General features: G+C 40.1%; 2 protein-coding genes and 1 long non-coding RNA gene across 3 annotated transcripts; 2 read left to right on the top strand and 1 right to left on the bottom strand.

Annotated features, from left to right (window-relative positions):
- Window positions 1–3,525: 3,525 nt before the first annotated feature.
- On the top strand, window positions 3,526–8,917 carry ephx2 (epoxide hydrolase 2, cytoplasmic). Its single transcript, XM_031746177.2, has 18 exons — window positions 3,526–3,795; window positions 4,584–4,662; window positions 4,742–4,904; window positions 5,279–5,469; window positions 5,564–5,686; window positions 5,807–5,878; window positions 5,963–6,058; window positions 6,338–6,416; window positions 6,552–6,586; window positions 6,687–6,713; window positions 6,788–6,873; window positions 6,953–7,064; window positions 7,133–7,207; window positions 7,320–7,362; window positions 7,467–7,569; window positions 7,874–7,943; window positions 8,192–8,272; window positions 8,359–8,917. The coding sequence occupies exons 1-18, from the start codon at window positions 3,692–3,694 to the stop codon at window positions 8,503–8,505; spliced, it is 1,686 nt and encodes a 561-aa protein (XP_031602037.1). The 5' UTR covers window positions 3,526–3,691; the 3' UTR covers window positions 8,506–8,917.
- A 204-nt stretch (window positions 8,918–9,121) lies between these two features.
- On the bottom strand, window positions 9,122–13,103 carry plaat1l (phospholipase A and acyltransferase 1-like). The gene is made up of 5 exons (XM_031746184.2): window positions 12,990–13,103; window positions 10,541–10,670; window positions 10,009–10,097; window positions 9,773–9,937; window positions 9,122–9,688 (listed from the first exon to the last, which is right to left on the bottom strand). Exons 1-5 carry the CDS (start codon window positions 12,996–12,998, stop codon window positions 9,623–9,625), a joined length of 459 nt encoding a protein of 152 aa, XP_031602044.1. The 5' UTR covers window positions 12,999–13,103; the 3' UTR covers window positions 9,122–9,622.
- LOC120436246 lies at window positions 9,769–10,186 on the top strand. Its single transcript, XR_005610272.1, has 2 exons — window positions 9,769–9,910; window positions 10,027–10,186. It is a non-coding gene; the product is annotated as an uncharacterized LOC120436246 (long non-coding RNA).
- Window positions 13,104–16,197: the final 3,094 nt, after the last annotated feature.

Genomic DNA, 16,197 nt, shown 5'->3' with positions numbered 1-16,197 from the left:
AAGATGTCTTTGTTAAGAATGAAAAAGACAACGTGTGTGTGAGAGTGTGTGATGAAAAGATGGGAAAACAACTAACAGCAAGATGAGTTTGAGGTCATGATGGACTTTCTGGGTCATTATTATCAGGCAGGGGCCTACAGGACTGTGAAAAGAAAACTGCCAACAGCTGATCAGATAGGGACTGTATCCACACACGAGTTTGGAGAGTTGTTACTTTTCTTTTCTGAGATTTACTTGAAGAAACCTTTGCAAAGGAATCAATACAGCACAGTCTTCACACAGCTCACATACAGAAACAGCCTAAAAGTGAAGTTTCTGCAGTATGAAATCTCCCCATCTCTTCTTTTTAACTTTCTTTGTATAGCACTCCCCGTCACGGCTCCCTGCATCTTGCACTATCAGGAAAGTTATCCCTGATACGATAAACATGTTGATTCTCCTTCTCTCAGTTTTCTGAATTAAGAAAATCATCCACAGGCCCAAACATCCACATCTAACCATAAGTGATTTTAGTGTAGAAAACTACATTGTTTGATGGATTTCTACCTTCATCTAAATTTATTTTGCCAAGAACTTGTATTTTAAGACAAAGTGTGTGTTTCTACCAGACCACCAGGAAAAAATCGCCCCTCCAGGAATCTGTATCCATGAGAGTGAGACGTCCATGGGTAAATTTGAAAACTTTGAAAAGGAACACCAGACTGGCCGTGATAGGTGGGAATGAAATAATGTTTTTGATGTTTTTCTGTACAATTATCTGCACCAAATCCACAATTTAGACTGCCATATGAACATTATGTACCAACTTTCCAAAAGACAACACATTTGATTGCATATATTTTCCTCATTAATGTTTAGCTTAACATTATATTGACATATATTGTATTTACAGTAGCGGTTTTGATATGGGCGACACGGGCGGTTGCCCAGGGCGGCATCGTGGTGGGGGCGGCGAGGGATTCTCTGGCTGGCTGAAGCAGCATCTAATAACCACCTCGCGGGGGGCAGAGGGAGTGTTCGCCCAGGGCACCAAACAGGCTAAGACCGCCCCTGTGTATTTACTTAAAACCTCCACCTAAGTTCATTTGAGGTCAGTTTAGTTACTAAAGTACAATCATTAATCTCATTATCCCTCAGATTTTAAGAAAACTAAAACTAATTGTACCATGAATTACATTATAATTTTAATATCACTTATTTTCTATCAGTGCCCAGCAGGAAAGAACAGCTTCCCCATGCAGAGGCCGTGTCCATCAGTATTGAGCAATCTATGGATAAACCTGAGAACTTCAGAAGAACACTTGGTGTTGAAGATTTTATTCTAAATTATTCAAATTTATATGTTCCAATTGATCTATGCATTTGTGTGTATACATATTGTCAAGAGATTTATTCTAAATAACACTTCTTCGGCTAAGAGTCTAAGAGGAGAAACACACACAGACGCTGTGGTTTTCACTTGCAAGGGCGTTTCACAGAGCTCTCACATCAGAGTGGGGGCCCTGTGAACAGCGCTCTGTTACCGCTCTGGTCTTTATTTATATACAAAGCAATCCAACAGTGAATACGTCTATTCATAGGCAGAAGAATGTTAGTGCGTAGGGAGTGAAGATAAGAGTGGTTCAGGTGTATGTGTGTGTTATGAGATTCAGAAGGACGCGGCCCCTCTTCTTGTTAGGGAGCGTCAGATAAGAGTGTCCAGCTCTCCTCTTCCTGGCAGGAGTGAAATAATAACAGCTTGTTCAGCTGTGAGAAAGAATTTATAAAACAGTCTTGTAGTGGACAACAGTCTAAGTCATAAAAAGGTCATCATGCAGTATTCTATCATATGCAAACTTATATCATTAAAAGCTTATACTGACCACTAGAGTACAACTTTCCCTTGACACATATATATTTTTTTCACTGTTTGCTTGTTTTCAACTCTGACTTCTGAATTAATCTGTTTTTTTTCTTGTTTTCTAATCAGATGACCGTGAGCACAAACTGGACCAAAACAGCACAGATACATCTCTTCCTCTTTGACAACAATAGGACTGTGATACTGCTGAGTGAGGGGAAGCCATGTCCTCATCATCCAGAGCAATGTGAAGCTTGGCCCTAGTTGCGATGTAGAATTGGTCAGACTGGAGGCTGTTAATGGGAGGTTGAATGGGAAAGAAAGGTCAACATAGCGTCAACTTACAAAGATACTGAAAATAATCACAGTGTATTTGGAGCAATGAGCACTCCTGGAGCTTGTATTGTTGTGAAGATGGTTACTGCTCCTTGCATAATAAAATCATGAGACCTATAAATTCTCCTCACAGCTGGTCCTCCAACTAAGTAGGAGTGTATTTGGACTGGAATGCTGGCACTTTGTCTTTCTACAGAGTCTCCTCAGACCCACCAATCCACCTCCACACCTTCTACACAACATTCACTGACTCTGTTTGTGCAGGATTTGGATTCTGGGAAGGGCCTGGCTCCTTAGTGTCTCCCTGCCAGCTCTAGTTTGATGTGAGTCCGCTTGTCTTAATAGACAGTTTGCCAGCGCTTTTTTGATAATCTTTTTAAAACTGTGCATCACATACACATTAGAAGTGGCAGTCATGGAGTAAACAAAACATACTACTGTATCATGATATGTGGTCTAAAATAGTAAAGATGTCAGTGTCATGGTACAGAAGTTCAGCAATACTTGACATATTAGAAGGGAATCAGCTACAGTACATAAAAATGTCTGTGTAGCAGAAGGAAAACGACACCCAACAACATTCTTATTTTTAATTAACCTATTCACCAAATTTGTCAATTTAAATAATTTGTTCATCTCATTTCATTATTGGTGTGATTTGCTGTGTCTGATGTTTCCTTCTTTACTCGCTGCTTTTTATTTTGTTTGGTTTAATTAGATTTATATTTTGTCACATGAAAATTTTTCATATTTATAGAAGAATGCTAAAAAAACCTCTTCCTGACACATTGCAAATATGAGTCAACTATGTTAACAGCTGCTCAAAACTTGTAAAGTAGAAACACTGACTTGAAGTGATGAAGCTACAGAGAACTGTATCCTGTAGTCACTGCCTTTAAAAACATAATAATAATAATAATATAGTAATATTATATATAATAGTAGCATTTTACAACTTTAAAAGAAATGTTTCATTTGTAGATCATTGTCATACGAACACTAAAAAGTTTTGAATCGTTTTTTTAAATTGTTGTTTAACTTACTTCTTATTATCATTAATAAATATAAAGAGGACATGTCTGGTCTCTTATTTACGGAAGAGGATTAGGGCCGCTGGGAAAAAAAAAAAAAAATGGGCACATGTTTTTTTTCTTCTTTTCCAGAATTCTGAGAAAAAAGTCAGAATTCTGACATTCTGACTTTTTTCTCAGAATTCTGGAAAAGAAGAAAAAAAACATGTGCCCACTTTTTTTTTTTTTTTCCCAGTGGCCCTAATCCTCTTCCGTACTTATTCATCAAACTGGTTTCAATAAAAACTTTGGTTTGTTACGAGACGTCACGTGCATGTCTGGTCTCGCCACTGTTTTTCAGTTAAGTATGAGCTCACTGGGTAAGTGGGTGGACCTGCAGTAAGTCTATTAGGGCAAAGTTTACCCTGTACACGGGTGCAGCAGCAGCAGCAGAGACCCTGAATACCGTTTGGAGACGCGGAAAGCAAAAAGAACCGATCGAGACATGGCTGATAAGAAAGCCATCCTGTTCAACTTCTGGGGAGTCGCCGTCTCTGCCCGACCTACTGCCATTTTTAAAAAGCTGGAAGAGTTGCACAACCTACCCGGGTAAGAAGTGACCGTTTTGCAACATCTCTGCTCCGCACAGACGTGTCGTATGGAGACCGCTTTGTCTTTATGTTTGATTATATTAAAAAACAAGCAAAAAACAATGAAATAAGCAGCTGCTGCACGAATTTGTGATTGTTTATTTACAGTGTGAGTGTGGATATCAGATCTGCGCTTCAAGCTGGATAATTATTACCACAGCAAAGAAATATTTGACTTAGCTGCTGGAAATGAGCAGGTGCACGTACTACATGGCCAAAAGTATGTGAACATACTTGGCAACTTTTTGTTAACAACAATGTTAATTTTAGACTACAACAACAAAAAAGTTTTGTCCATAACATTTTGGAATTCTGGCAAGTATTGATCATGTTGATGAGATAGAGGCCTCAGAAACTCATGTATCAAATATGATACAAAGGACATTAAATGGTTAAAAAGTTACAGCAGGGAATTTCTGGATTACCTCTCAGTGTTTATTTAACAGACTGGACTCGGGTCCAGTCTGTTAAATAAATGCCTCTACCATTTCATTCCGGTTGTAGATTGTGGTTTGTAAAGCTGATTGTATAACTTTTATTCTGACTTGCAAAAACTTATAACTTCCTCAAAGTCTTTGCTCTTTGCAGGCACTTCTAGCTGATTCTGTTTTATCTCAGACCTGATCTAAGAGTTCAGTAAACATTTGCCTGAGAGCTGAGTGTTATAGATAGAAACCACCAAGGCTCGCCCATCTCAGTGTTTCTAATCACGCTCGTTAATCTGAGGTTTTGTGCTCTGTTTCTCAGAGGTTTTCTCTCCAGTGTGGTGTCCAAAGACGCCGGCGCCCTGAGGCAGGCTGAGAGAGGAGCCATGACACTTACACAGGTGGGCGAAGACATTTACAGTTTCACTTCATGCTTTTCGTTGCTTTTTCACTGACGTACAACTGTGTGTCTGTGTGCAGATGATCCCAGCTTTGGAGGCCGAGTGTGTGCAGGAAGCCCGGGACAGGAGTGTGCATATGCCTTCTGATTGGTCAGTCAATGGCCTGCTGGACAAACTCACAGAGGCAATGATGGACGTCCAAGCAGCCGTGCTGAAGACAGCTGCTGGCCTGCGACGCAGCGGTACACAAAACACTCTTAAAAGAAGCAAACTTACAGAGGAGTTTGAGCCAGAGGAGTTGAAAGAAAGCAGGTTTAAGCCACGTCTGCATTGGCTTCCCCTGCATAAAGAAATAAGTAGAAAAAATGGGGAAAAAAAATTCAGATCTGGTTGAAAAACCTTGTTTAATTTCTCTCACTGCAAAATATTTCTGTTCTGAATTCCTGTGTCCCTCATTCTTTGAAGGAGACAGTCTACGTCACCTTTATTTCAGCAAGATATCTGCGTAAAGTGAACATCGTCAGTGCTACCTGCTTGTTTAAATGCATTGTGGGAAAAAAGTAGGTCACTACCATTTAAATGATGTCTAATCTTTACGTCAACCTCTGATCTAAAGGGTTACTGACAGCTGTGCTGGCCAATCACTGGGTAGATGACAGAGCGGCTGGAGATGGCACAGGTCGCCTTCTCTCTCTGCTGGGAGGCCATTTTGACCTGGTCCTCCAGTCCTGCCACTTGGGTCACAGGGTCCCTGAGCCCGCCATGTTCAGCTCTGCCCTGCAGCGCCTGGGAGTGACGCCCAAACAGGTAGAGGGTTTTGTGACGTAGACAATAAATATGCAGCATCACTGAGATTAAATTCTTGTATATCAGATGTTACGAGTCATCTGTCTCTATTCAGGCGTTGTGGCTGGATGCTGATGTTGAGGGTGTAAAAGCTGCAGAGGGAGCAGGGATGAAGGCCGTCTTGGTGGAAAATCTGGACGTTGCTCTGGTGAAACTATCTGAATTTACTGGCTTTCAGGTTTGTGTCACTCTGAGGATCTTCTCTGATGCAGTGGGTTTAAAGACCCTCACATTTAGATCTAACTACAACAGAGAAAATGATTACATTAATAACATTTGTATACGTTTGAATTTCCAGGCTGTTGGAACAGTGAGTCCCCCACCATCCTGCAGCCCTGATGAAGTGTCACATGGCTACATCACCATAAAAGTATTAATATCTATCAGTGTCAGCAACCTGTTGAATTATGAAAACACAAACCAGAGCTGAAATGCTGCTGGCTGTCTTTTCCAGCCTGGTGTGAGGACTCATTACGTGGAAATGGGCTCCGGTCCACCGGTGCTACTGTGTCACGGTTTCCCGGAGAGCTGGTACTCCTGGAGGTACCAGGTAACCTGTTTCCATTGGATATGTTGGAACGCACGAAATAGTCACCTTCTAAAGTGTATTCAGAGGGTGTTTGAGATTAGATCCAGTCAGAGATACAGAGAGTCAGAGAGATACCTTTTTAGATTTATAGTTTGTCTTTTTTCCATTTAATTCAAATCTTTGTTGTCATTTATTTAAGTTTGCAGGTATATTTTTACTTGTTGTTGTTGGTGTTTTGTTTTTTTTAAATCCTGCAATAAAAGCCATGATAATTAAACAACCCTCTCACCCCTGTGCTAGATCCCAGCCTTGGCTGCAGCAGGATTCAGGGTTTTAGCTCTGGACATGAAAGGATATGGAGAGTCCACAGCGCCCCCTGGTAGGCTGAAATACTGAAAGACTGAAAATATAGACTGTACTTAAAAGATGTATGTAGCTTCCCAGTATAAATTCTTTATAATGAACAGCAGGGATATGTCACTTGGTGTAATTCCTGTCATACTGACTCTCACAGACATAGAGGAATATTCTCATGAGGAGCTCTGTAAGGTACACATTACAAAAATATTAAATACAAATCTACACATCTACAGACTTAGTATTGTTTTAAAATGTTTTTCTGAATCATATTTTTCTCTCTTTTTTTCAGGAGTTAGTCGTATTTTTGGATAAAATGGTGAGTATCAACACTTTCATTGAATAGCATGATAACTTAAAGTTTACACAAAAGCTTATGGTCCCCTGTTCCAGTCCATACCACAGGTCACCCTGGTGGGTCACGACTGGGGCGGCTCCCTGGTGTGGGCCATGGCCCGCTTCTATCCTGAGAGAATCAGGTGAACACACACCCACAGACACACACAGTCCCCCAGAGCCTGTACAGTGAAGTTAAAGTGCTTTTCCATGTGCGTGAAGGGCTGTGGCATCGTTGAACACCCCAATGTTCAAGTTGAATCCTTCGGTTCCTGCTTTCGAGAAACTGAAGGCTATTCCAATATTCGACTATCAGGTCTACTTCCAAACACCAGTAAGTGTTATATATATATTTTTAATGTTTGTTTCTGTCACAGAAAAACTGCAGGGTTTGTGTTTCAGGGTGTGGCGGAGGCCGAGCTGGAGAAGGATTTGGAGAGGACGTTTAAGATTTTCTTTTCCAGCAGTAGTGAAGCGGTGAGTGGATTGAATGTACACACACACACCCCAGCATTGCACTGTGCAGTTTCAGAGCTAAACAGGTGGAAAAATCACCCACATGTGATGAATGTTTTTCTCTTTACCACAGAAGGGTCGTCCCCCTCTCAGCACCGCAGGAGTGTGCGCTCGAGGTGACGCTTCCTGCTGGTTATCAGTGTTTGCTGTGAAAGCTGAAGATTTTTAAATCGGGCCTCTTCATTCACAGATCTCATGCTGTGTGTGTGCTTTATCACAGGTGGCCTGTTTGTGGGTCTGCCGGAGCAGATTCCCAGGAGCTCCATGCTGACAGAAGCCGACCTGCAGTACTACGTCAGCCAGTACAAAGAAAGAGGCTTCAGGTTGCAGATTTTCCAGCTTCCTGTAGATTGTGTTTCTGTGTGCTCAGCCAACAAATAATATTTATGTTTATTACATGAAAGCATCCACTGTGATGGATGATTTTTACACATCTTTTTGTTAAAATGAGAATTTAAATTACATCCTGCAGTTCCTGCTTTTATGTTTGTGGCACTAAGTATTTTGCAGATTGTAGACTGCTGGTGAGAAGAAATTTGATGTCATAAGCAAATATTCCCGAACAGTCAGTTAAATTATCCAGTTCTGTGAACATTCACTGAGTAACCTTTGGGTTTTATTTTACAGGGGGCCCTTGAACTGGTATCGAAACAGTGATGCAAACTGGAAGTGGATGTGTTCCCGGCCCTTTGAGAAGGTTTGGTGCAGTGTCACAAACACATTATAGGCTGTAAATTAAAGCTGTAACTTTGGGGTCCTAATATTGAAGCAAATGCAGAATTGCTTTAAACCTGCATTCTTCCTAATGACCAGCAGGAGGCACCTCTGGAATCAGAATCAGAATACTTTATTGATATAATGAAGGATAAATCAGACTTGTTGACTTGTCAGTCACATCTTGTTATCAAGCCTTCTGATTCACAGTCAGATGTTTGCGTGTTTTAGCTGCTGATGCCGACAATGATGCTGACGGCGGGTAAAGACCCCGTACTGCTGCCGTCCTTTACCAAGGGAATGGAGGACTTGGTAAGAAACAACAGCAATGACACAGTCAGATGAGCAATTATTGGTTATTGGAAGTGAATCTGATATTTGTTATTTATTAATTGAAGATGCCAAACCTGACCAGAGGACACATCGAAGAGTGTGGACACTGGACGCAGATGGAAAAGCCGGCGGAGACCAACAAAATCCTGATATCCTGGCTTAAAGAAGCGCACAAGAAGACTGAAGGTGGTACTGTGGCTCCCAAACTGTGAGGAAGGAAGGAAGGAAGGAAGGAAGGAAGGAAGGAAGGAAGGAAGGAAGGAAGGAAGGAAGGAAGGATTCTAACAAGATTTTTCATTGTGGCACATAAAAGTTTATTTAGAACAACTTAGACACTCACAGGCAGTTTTAAGAGTGAGTGAGCCTCCCATGAGAAATGTATTCAGACAGAAACTGATGTGCAACCAACAGGGAGGAAAATGTTCTGCTAAAACATGTTCAAAAACAGGGAAAAACTGTGCTACAAGTAACAAAAATAAGAAATATCACAGTTCAAGATAAAGATTATATTTTAACAAAACAATGTATAAAATCTCATAATTTTAATGAAACAGTATGAACATTTTCTCTTTATTTTGGAGAACAAATGCTCATTATTATTAAACACTTTTAAGGTCATCTTAACATCCGAATGTATCTGTTTTATGGTTGCTGTTTTTTTGCTTTGTTTTTAGTTTGGTAATTGTTTTTGTTTTTTTCTTGCACAAGTACTTCTTTTTTTTTTTCCTGTAAATGAAATTGAGATTTTAAAATCAGTGCATATACATGAACACATTTAACAAATAATATAATATTAGTAAAAAAAATTACAAATACAAATAATGATAATTATTCAGGAAATCAAGAACAAAAGTAATGGGTGGGGGAGGGGTTTAGAAAGGAAATGAACGAGGGATATAAGGATAATGGAAAGGAGGTAAATAAGGAAGTAAGGAGGTAATATGAAGGAAAGGGAGGAGGGAGGAATTAAAGGATGGGATAAATGAAGAAATGATGGCAGGAAGGAAGGGGCAGGGGAAGAATAAGGAAACCGGAAGGAAGAAATGTAAAGAAATAGAAGTGAGGATATGATAAAAAGGAAAGGTGGTGGGAAAGTAAGTAAATAAGAAGGGAAGGAATGATAATAGAAAAAAGGGAGGATGCGAGGAATAAGGAGAAGTAGAATGGAAGAAAGGGTGACACAAGATAGAGGGGAGGAGGTGTAAAAAGGGACTAATGTAAGGATAGAAACCGAGGAGAAGGACTTTTTTAAAACTTCCTCCAAACTTCATGTAGCTGATTCAGAGAAGAACAGCACCCCCTGGTGGTGAAGATGAGCGCACACCTGGCTCACAGCTGTTTCTCCTTGAAGAGTTTCTTCCAGGCCGGCATGATGTACTTGTAGATCTCATCAATCTGCAGCACGCACACACAAACACAACAGCTTTAAGCATGCTTCACAGCAAATAAACAGAAGGTGGCGCTCTTCCCTCGGCTCACCTGTTCAGACTTCTTTACTCCGTATCTGAAAAGCGTCGCCTGATGCTCGCTGTTGTGAAACAGGATGTCAAAGGTCACCTCGCGGCCCATCATGTCCTCGATGGCGGGCTTCACCACACCGTGGAAGTCCCGCGGAGGGTGCGTGTCATCCAGCATGTTGTTGACCTGTTTTAAAACACACTTGAAGTCGCTGTCTTTAACAAACTCATCATATATGTTCAAACCACTCATGCTACCTTGTATTTCTTCCCCAGAAGCTCCAGAGGGTCCAGTTTGACCTCTGACCTCAGACCTCGGCCGTACAGCAGCAGTTTGGTGTCTGAATCTGACAGACAAAGACAAGAAATCAACTTATTTTAAGAGGCAGATTTCCAGAGGAAGGATCAAGAAAAATAAAGTTTATCTGTCATTTTATGATCTTTGTTACATCAATTGATAGGAAACCTTTTTTTTTCTGTGTTAAAGAGTTTTTATATGAAAAACTGAGCCGATTCTTGTAGGTGTACATGTCGTCCATCTCTTCTCAGTAGATATCATCACATACAAAACATAAATCCTGCGTTCTGACATCATGTCCATCTTTCAAAGATGAAAAATTTCTTATTGACAGTTTTACATTTTTGCAGAATTTGAGACCAACATAATAACCTCTTGCTCATTTTCATTGTTTAACACTCTTTTCTATAAAATAATTGTATGTCTTTTAACCAAAATTCAAGAAATTATTCCTGCTCTGGTAGATTTAAAACCTTAAAAAGTGTCACCAACCTCGACACGTCAGGTGAGCGACGTATGGAACCCCGTCCCTTTCTCCATAGTACACTCCGAAATGAGAGAAGTATTTGTTCCTGGGATACTCCACAATGTCCCCCGGGAACAACTTTGGGTGGGAATTTCTCTTTATAAAAACAAAAAACAAACAGAAGAAGGAAAAAAGGAGAGAAAGCGGTAAAAATCATAAAGTTACCACAAACAATCACCCTGTGGTTCTGCTTAACTCGACTCTGGATAAGGCCGAATCAAACTCACTCCAAAAATAGTCCCCGTCTCCACAGGCAAGGACTAAACGTCTATCGTCTAAAGCACAATCTTTATCACTGGATCTGCACTGCTTTTTCAGCTTTGTCAGTATTCAGTCAGTTGTGCCAAAAAGGGGATTTTTTTCTTTTAAACCACAAGAAAACCTGAAGCGACTACAGGTGGCAAAACCACAAACACTTGTGTGCTATATTACTGTCGAGCAAGTATACTTCTTCTGCCTTTGTTTCTATTCATCTTAAATATCTTATACTTCTCAGGTATGAAAAACTGAGAGCAAATTTTATGATGTTAATGCTTAACCAGGCCATCAGGTCTGCCATTAGAGGTGTTAGTATGAATCCAACCATAGAGTGTAAATAAAAGCTGGATATAACCACTTTGAAATCGCCCTTGCACTGTAGCCTGCGCTGTAACCTGTCGTCCAACTCCCTACAAGTGTAACTAAGAATCACCGTCAACACAGCTCACACAGGTATAAATGTTGGTAACGGCCATCCGAATAGACTATGCTGTAAAGTCTACGTAGATTTCACAGCAAAAACATTGATAAATATAACAAACCAAAAGACTGCCGGCATTTAAAAAGAATGTGGGTTTAAAGCAAATGACTTTACTCTTCAGATCAAGAAGCTACACAGGCCAGCCTGATAAGGAATCTGAGTTATTAAGGTCCATGAAAGAATTATATTCCTGTGTTTTTATTTCAGATTATAATTTCTAAGGATGCATGTGACAGTCGGGTTTACTGGAAAGTTGCAGAGGCCCCACACTTTTTGGCATTAACCTTTACAGTGGCACTTGAGAATCTAAGCACAGTAGCACAACCCAGAGAGACACAACAGCCACATTAATGACCAGGTTGAAATAACTGACATAAATCAGTTTCAGTTAAATGATTGTTAGTAGGAAAGAAAGTTATTTAAGGTACACTTTAACATTAGCCTAAACCAACTAGCGAACTCGTGGTCCAACATCTGGAGGCTAACATGGGAACAGTGGGGGAGATGCACTAAGAACAAAGTCCTTCTGAAGCAGGGATGAGGGTCATTAGTCTGTCTCCTTTATTCCAGGCATCAAACTCCTAATAGTTCATCCTACAGGGACCATGACTATAAAAGAGGAGGAAGGAAGAAAAAGAAAGGCTTCCGGCTGCTCCCTTAATGACATGGGCTCACCATGGCAGGTAGCTCCACAGATTTCTTACGCCAGACGCCCTTCCTGACCGACCATTAAAGGGTTTTGTGTCTCCTCCTGGAATCTAAGCGAGGATCTCTCGCTTGTTAGTCTAATGTGTAGATGACTAAACTTTGAAACCTCTACAGGGACTATGAATAGAATATGTTCCAAACTTCAAGGTAGACCATCCAGAACCTGGAATTAATTCATCTGTGATTCAAACATTTAAGCAAAAGATTTGTGCCGAATTATCATGTAGATGTAGAGATATTTGGACATTAAACTCATATAGATTTTTCACCTGGGCAGCATGATGAGTAGCTACTTAGAAATTTCACAATTGTCCTAGAAGTTCGACCAACGCTACAGAAAAACATGATTTGTGAATGTGCTCAAATGTTCATCTGAATCTGGTCTTGTTATTTCACTCTGGACTTAAGTGGTAAAGGGTCTGATTGACACTGAACTTTTTCACTTTCAATTTATGGAAAAACTCAACTGTGGGGGCGTAGAAGATGCAACATTTTCAGCAAGGTGGAACGGAAAAGATAAGAAGAGGAAACCATTCGAGAAAAAAAAAAACAGTTCTAAGAAATAGCCGCAATACTATTCTTAACCATTAATGCATGATCTGCTGATCAAGTAATGAGCAGCTTTTCTACATTTTGAGTTGGAAAACAGTACCAAAGACAGACTTTTGAAGACTTGGGTGGCTTCAGGAACTCACATGTTCACATTAAATACTTCTGGAGTGATTTCAGAAGCTACTTCATGAGATTTCTTTTTTTCATTCAAAGTGCCTAATAGTCCATTTAGTGCTCTTTCAGATGAATTAAAGCGCTTACACCAAGCTAAAAAGTTATTATAATCAACCATGAGTAACAACTTTGGGTCCTCTGATTTCAGAAGTAGCACTGAAACACAGTGTCATCTAAAAATGTAAATATTCACGAGTGGCTATTAAAAGCAAGATTCTAGAAAGAGTAATGGTCATACTCACCTGGCCCATGAAGGGAGGATTGAGGTATTCACTGTGGCTGTCTTTGGTCCTTTCTGAACATAAATCCACAGCACATGCACACAGGAACCTCACATCATTTACATATAGGCTGTACTCATGTGATATGATGCATCTTCTCAGTCTGTCGCAGTCACAGTACAGTGACCACGCTCCTGTCACCCCTTATCACGCCTTCAGCATCAAATAATTTGGGTGTTTATTCCTCCCTTTATATTTTTGCTATATTTTATGTTGCCTTTGGAGTGGATTTTGTGTCTGAATGCGTGATTCCGTGGTTTTTAGACGAGGTGCTTCATAGTGCACCGAAATGAGTCCCTTTGTGTTTCCGATCCCACCACCTCTGGGCGTGTGAAGCAGGTGTTTCCTAAACCGAGGCTAAAAGAGGAAGTAGCTTCAATTGGCTTCTTTTTTTTATTATTATTTTTCAGCAGAGATAAGAAAGAAAGTGAGCAAGAGGGAAAGACACAGAAGCACAGAGAGAGTCTCAGCTCAGAACCACATGAGACCTTCATAAGGACTCATTTTAGGCATTTTAACTTGAACACAACACATCACATATGTTGTTGTTTTTTTCTACAGTTCCAGCTGTTCCAACGGCTGTTTTACATTAATGTCCTGACAAGTGCAATCAAGCACCCGAAACATCAAGTCAGCATCAGTCTAATGTAATGTGATGGCATTTTTAAATAGAGACCATCGTAGCATGAAGCCATTGAATAATCTCGACCACACCCAGCCACTCCCCACATATACACCCAAAAAAACCCCACATCAAATGAGTCATTAATGCAACATTACATACTGAAAAAGAGAAACAATAATAATTGAATCATAATAGTTCTTTTATAAGCAAAGTCTTTTTAATTTCTGTCTGATTTTCCAATGTAAAGCCAGTGTTAAATACACAGAGTAATTAGGAGTCTCTCTGTTTGGATGTGAGCTTATTTCAGGATATTTATTTCAAGAAAAACACAACAAAAGTCTCCAACAAAGTAGCCAGCATAACAAAAAAAATCCACCTAAAATTTGATACTGTCCATGCAGAAAGAGAAAAAACATGGTGTGTGTAAGCATGTTGCACTGAAACAGCTGTTTTTGTGTGAACAAAGACTTGTTTTTAACTTAAAGTGATCAAAGTCATGAATTGGTGACGTTCACAACCATGGCAGAAGACCAGAAAGAGCATTAAAAAAAAGACAATTTTCTAAGAATAAAATTACACAGCAGACACTTTACTAAGTTCGCCTGTTCAACATTTGGTTGAACAGGCGAATATGAAAATCAGCCAATCACATTGGGGCAGCATGGTGCTTTTAGGCATGTAGACATGGTCAATATGATCTGCTGAAGTTTAAATTGAGCATCAGAATGGTGGAGAAAGGTGATTTAAGTGACTTTTGGTATGGTGTTTGGTGGTCTGAGTATTTCAGAAACTGCTTATGTGCTGGGATTTTCCCACACAACCATCTCTAGAGTTTATAGAGAATTGTCAGAAAAAGAGGAAACACCCAGTGAGCAGCAGTCCTCTGAGAGAAAATAGAGAATAGGCAGACTGCATTAAGCTGGTAGAAAGGCAACAGTAACTCAAATAACCACTTATTATAACCAAGGTATGCAGAAGAGCATCTCCGATGATACAACAGAATAGATGGGCTACAGCAGGAGAAGACCACACTTCACCAAAACTGGACAGAAGAAGATTAGAAAAACATTGCCTGGTCTGATGAGTCTCGATTTCTGCTGCAAAACTCAGATGGTACAGTTAAAACAGTTAAAAGCTGCTGTTGGTAGCATCATTTACAAACCACAGCCTACCTGAGTATCGTTGCTGACCATGTCCATCCCTTTATGAACACAGTGTACCATTTTCAGATGGCTTCTTCCGGCAGGATAACACATCATGTCACAAAGCGCAGATTGTCTCAAACTGGTTTCATGAACACAACAATGACTTCACTGTACTCAAATAGTCTCCACAGTCACCAGATCTCAATCCAAGCAGAGCACCTTTGGTATGTGGTGAATTAGGAGTTTGACATCATGGATATGCAGCCTACAAATCTGCAGCAACTGTGTGATGCTGTCATGTCAACATGGCCTAAAAATCACCGAGGAATGTTTCCAGCACCTTGTTGAATCAGTGCCATGAAGAATTAAGGAAACCCAGTAGTAGCAAGCTGTACCTAATAACATGGCTGACTGTAGAAAACAGTTCAGGAAGATTCTAAAAGGAAAAACAGCTGTAATGATGTGACACGACAACGCACACAAAGCTGTAAAAAGAAACTAGCAAAGCTTGTAAGCTAGATGCAAAATATCCCATCACTTGAGGTTAGTGTTGCTGCTCTATGGATCTTTGCTGTTTCAATACCCCCAAGATGCAAAAATTCAACTAGAAAACATTACTTAAACAATGTTGAAATATATATACATATATATATATTAAAAAAAATTCCCCGCTCGCCCCTGTGGGCGGTCAATATATATATATAAATATATATATATATATATTCCAAATGACAGCAATATCAGGAAGAAGGAACACGAGAAGCTGGAGAAATACCAAGGGCTCAGAGAAGAGCTCGAGAGGATGTGGAGGGTGAAGGTGATGGTGGTCCCAGTGGTAATCGGAGCACTAGGTGCAGTGACTCCCAAGCTAGGCGAGTGGCTCCAGCAGATCCCGGGAACAACATCGGAGATCTCTGTCCAGAAGAGCGCAGTCCTGGGAACAGCTAAGATACTGCGCAGGACCCTCAAGCTCCCAGGCCTCTGGTAGAGGACCCGAGCTTGAAGGATAAAACCGTCCGCAGGGGCGTGCTGGGTGTTTATATATATATACATATATACATACATATAGCTTGAAGGATTGACCACCCACAGGGGCGAGCGGGGAATTTTTTATCTATATCTATCTATCTATCTATCTATCTATCTATCTATCTATCTATATATATATATATATATATATATATATATCTATATCTATAGATCTCTCTCTCTCTCTCTCTATATATATATATATATATATATATATATATATCTATATCTATAGATATCTCTCTCTCTCTCTCTCTCTCTCTCTCTATATATATATATATATATGCAGAGAGAGAGAGATAGAGAGAGAGATAGATATAGATATAGATATATATCCTCTGGACTACCAGGAAAAAAAATGTTGTCCAAT

Source organism: Oreochromis aureus, linkage group 23 (genome assembly GCF_013358895.1).
Source record: "Oreochromis aureus strain Israel breed Guangdong linkage group 23, ZZ_aureus, whole genome shotgun sequence".
Classification (NCBI taxonomy): Eukaryota; Metazoa; Chordata; class Actinopteri; order Cichliformes; family Cichlidae; genus Oreochromis; species Oreochromis aureus.
The sequence above is the reverse complement of the archived record's forward strand: the minus strand, read 5'-3'. Positions and strand labels throughout refer to the sequence as shown.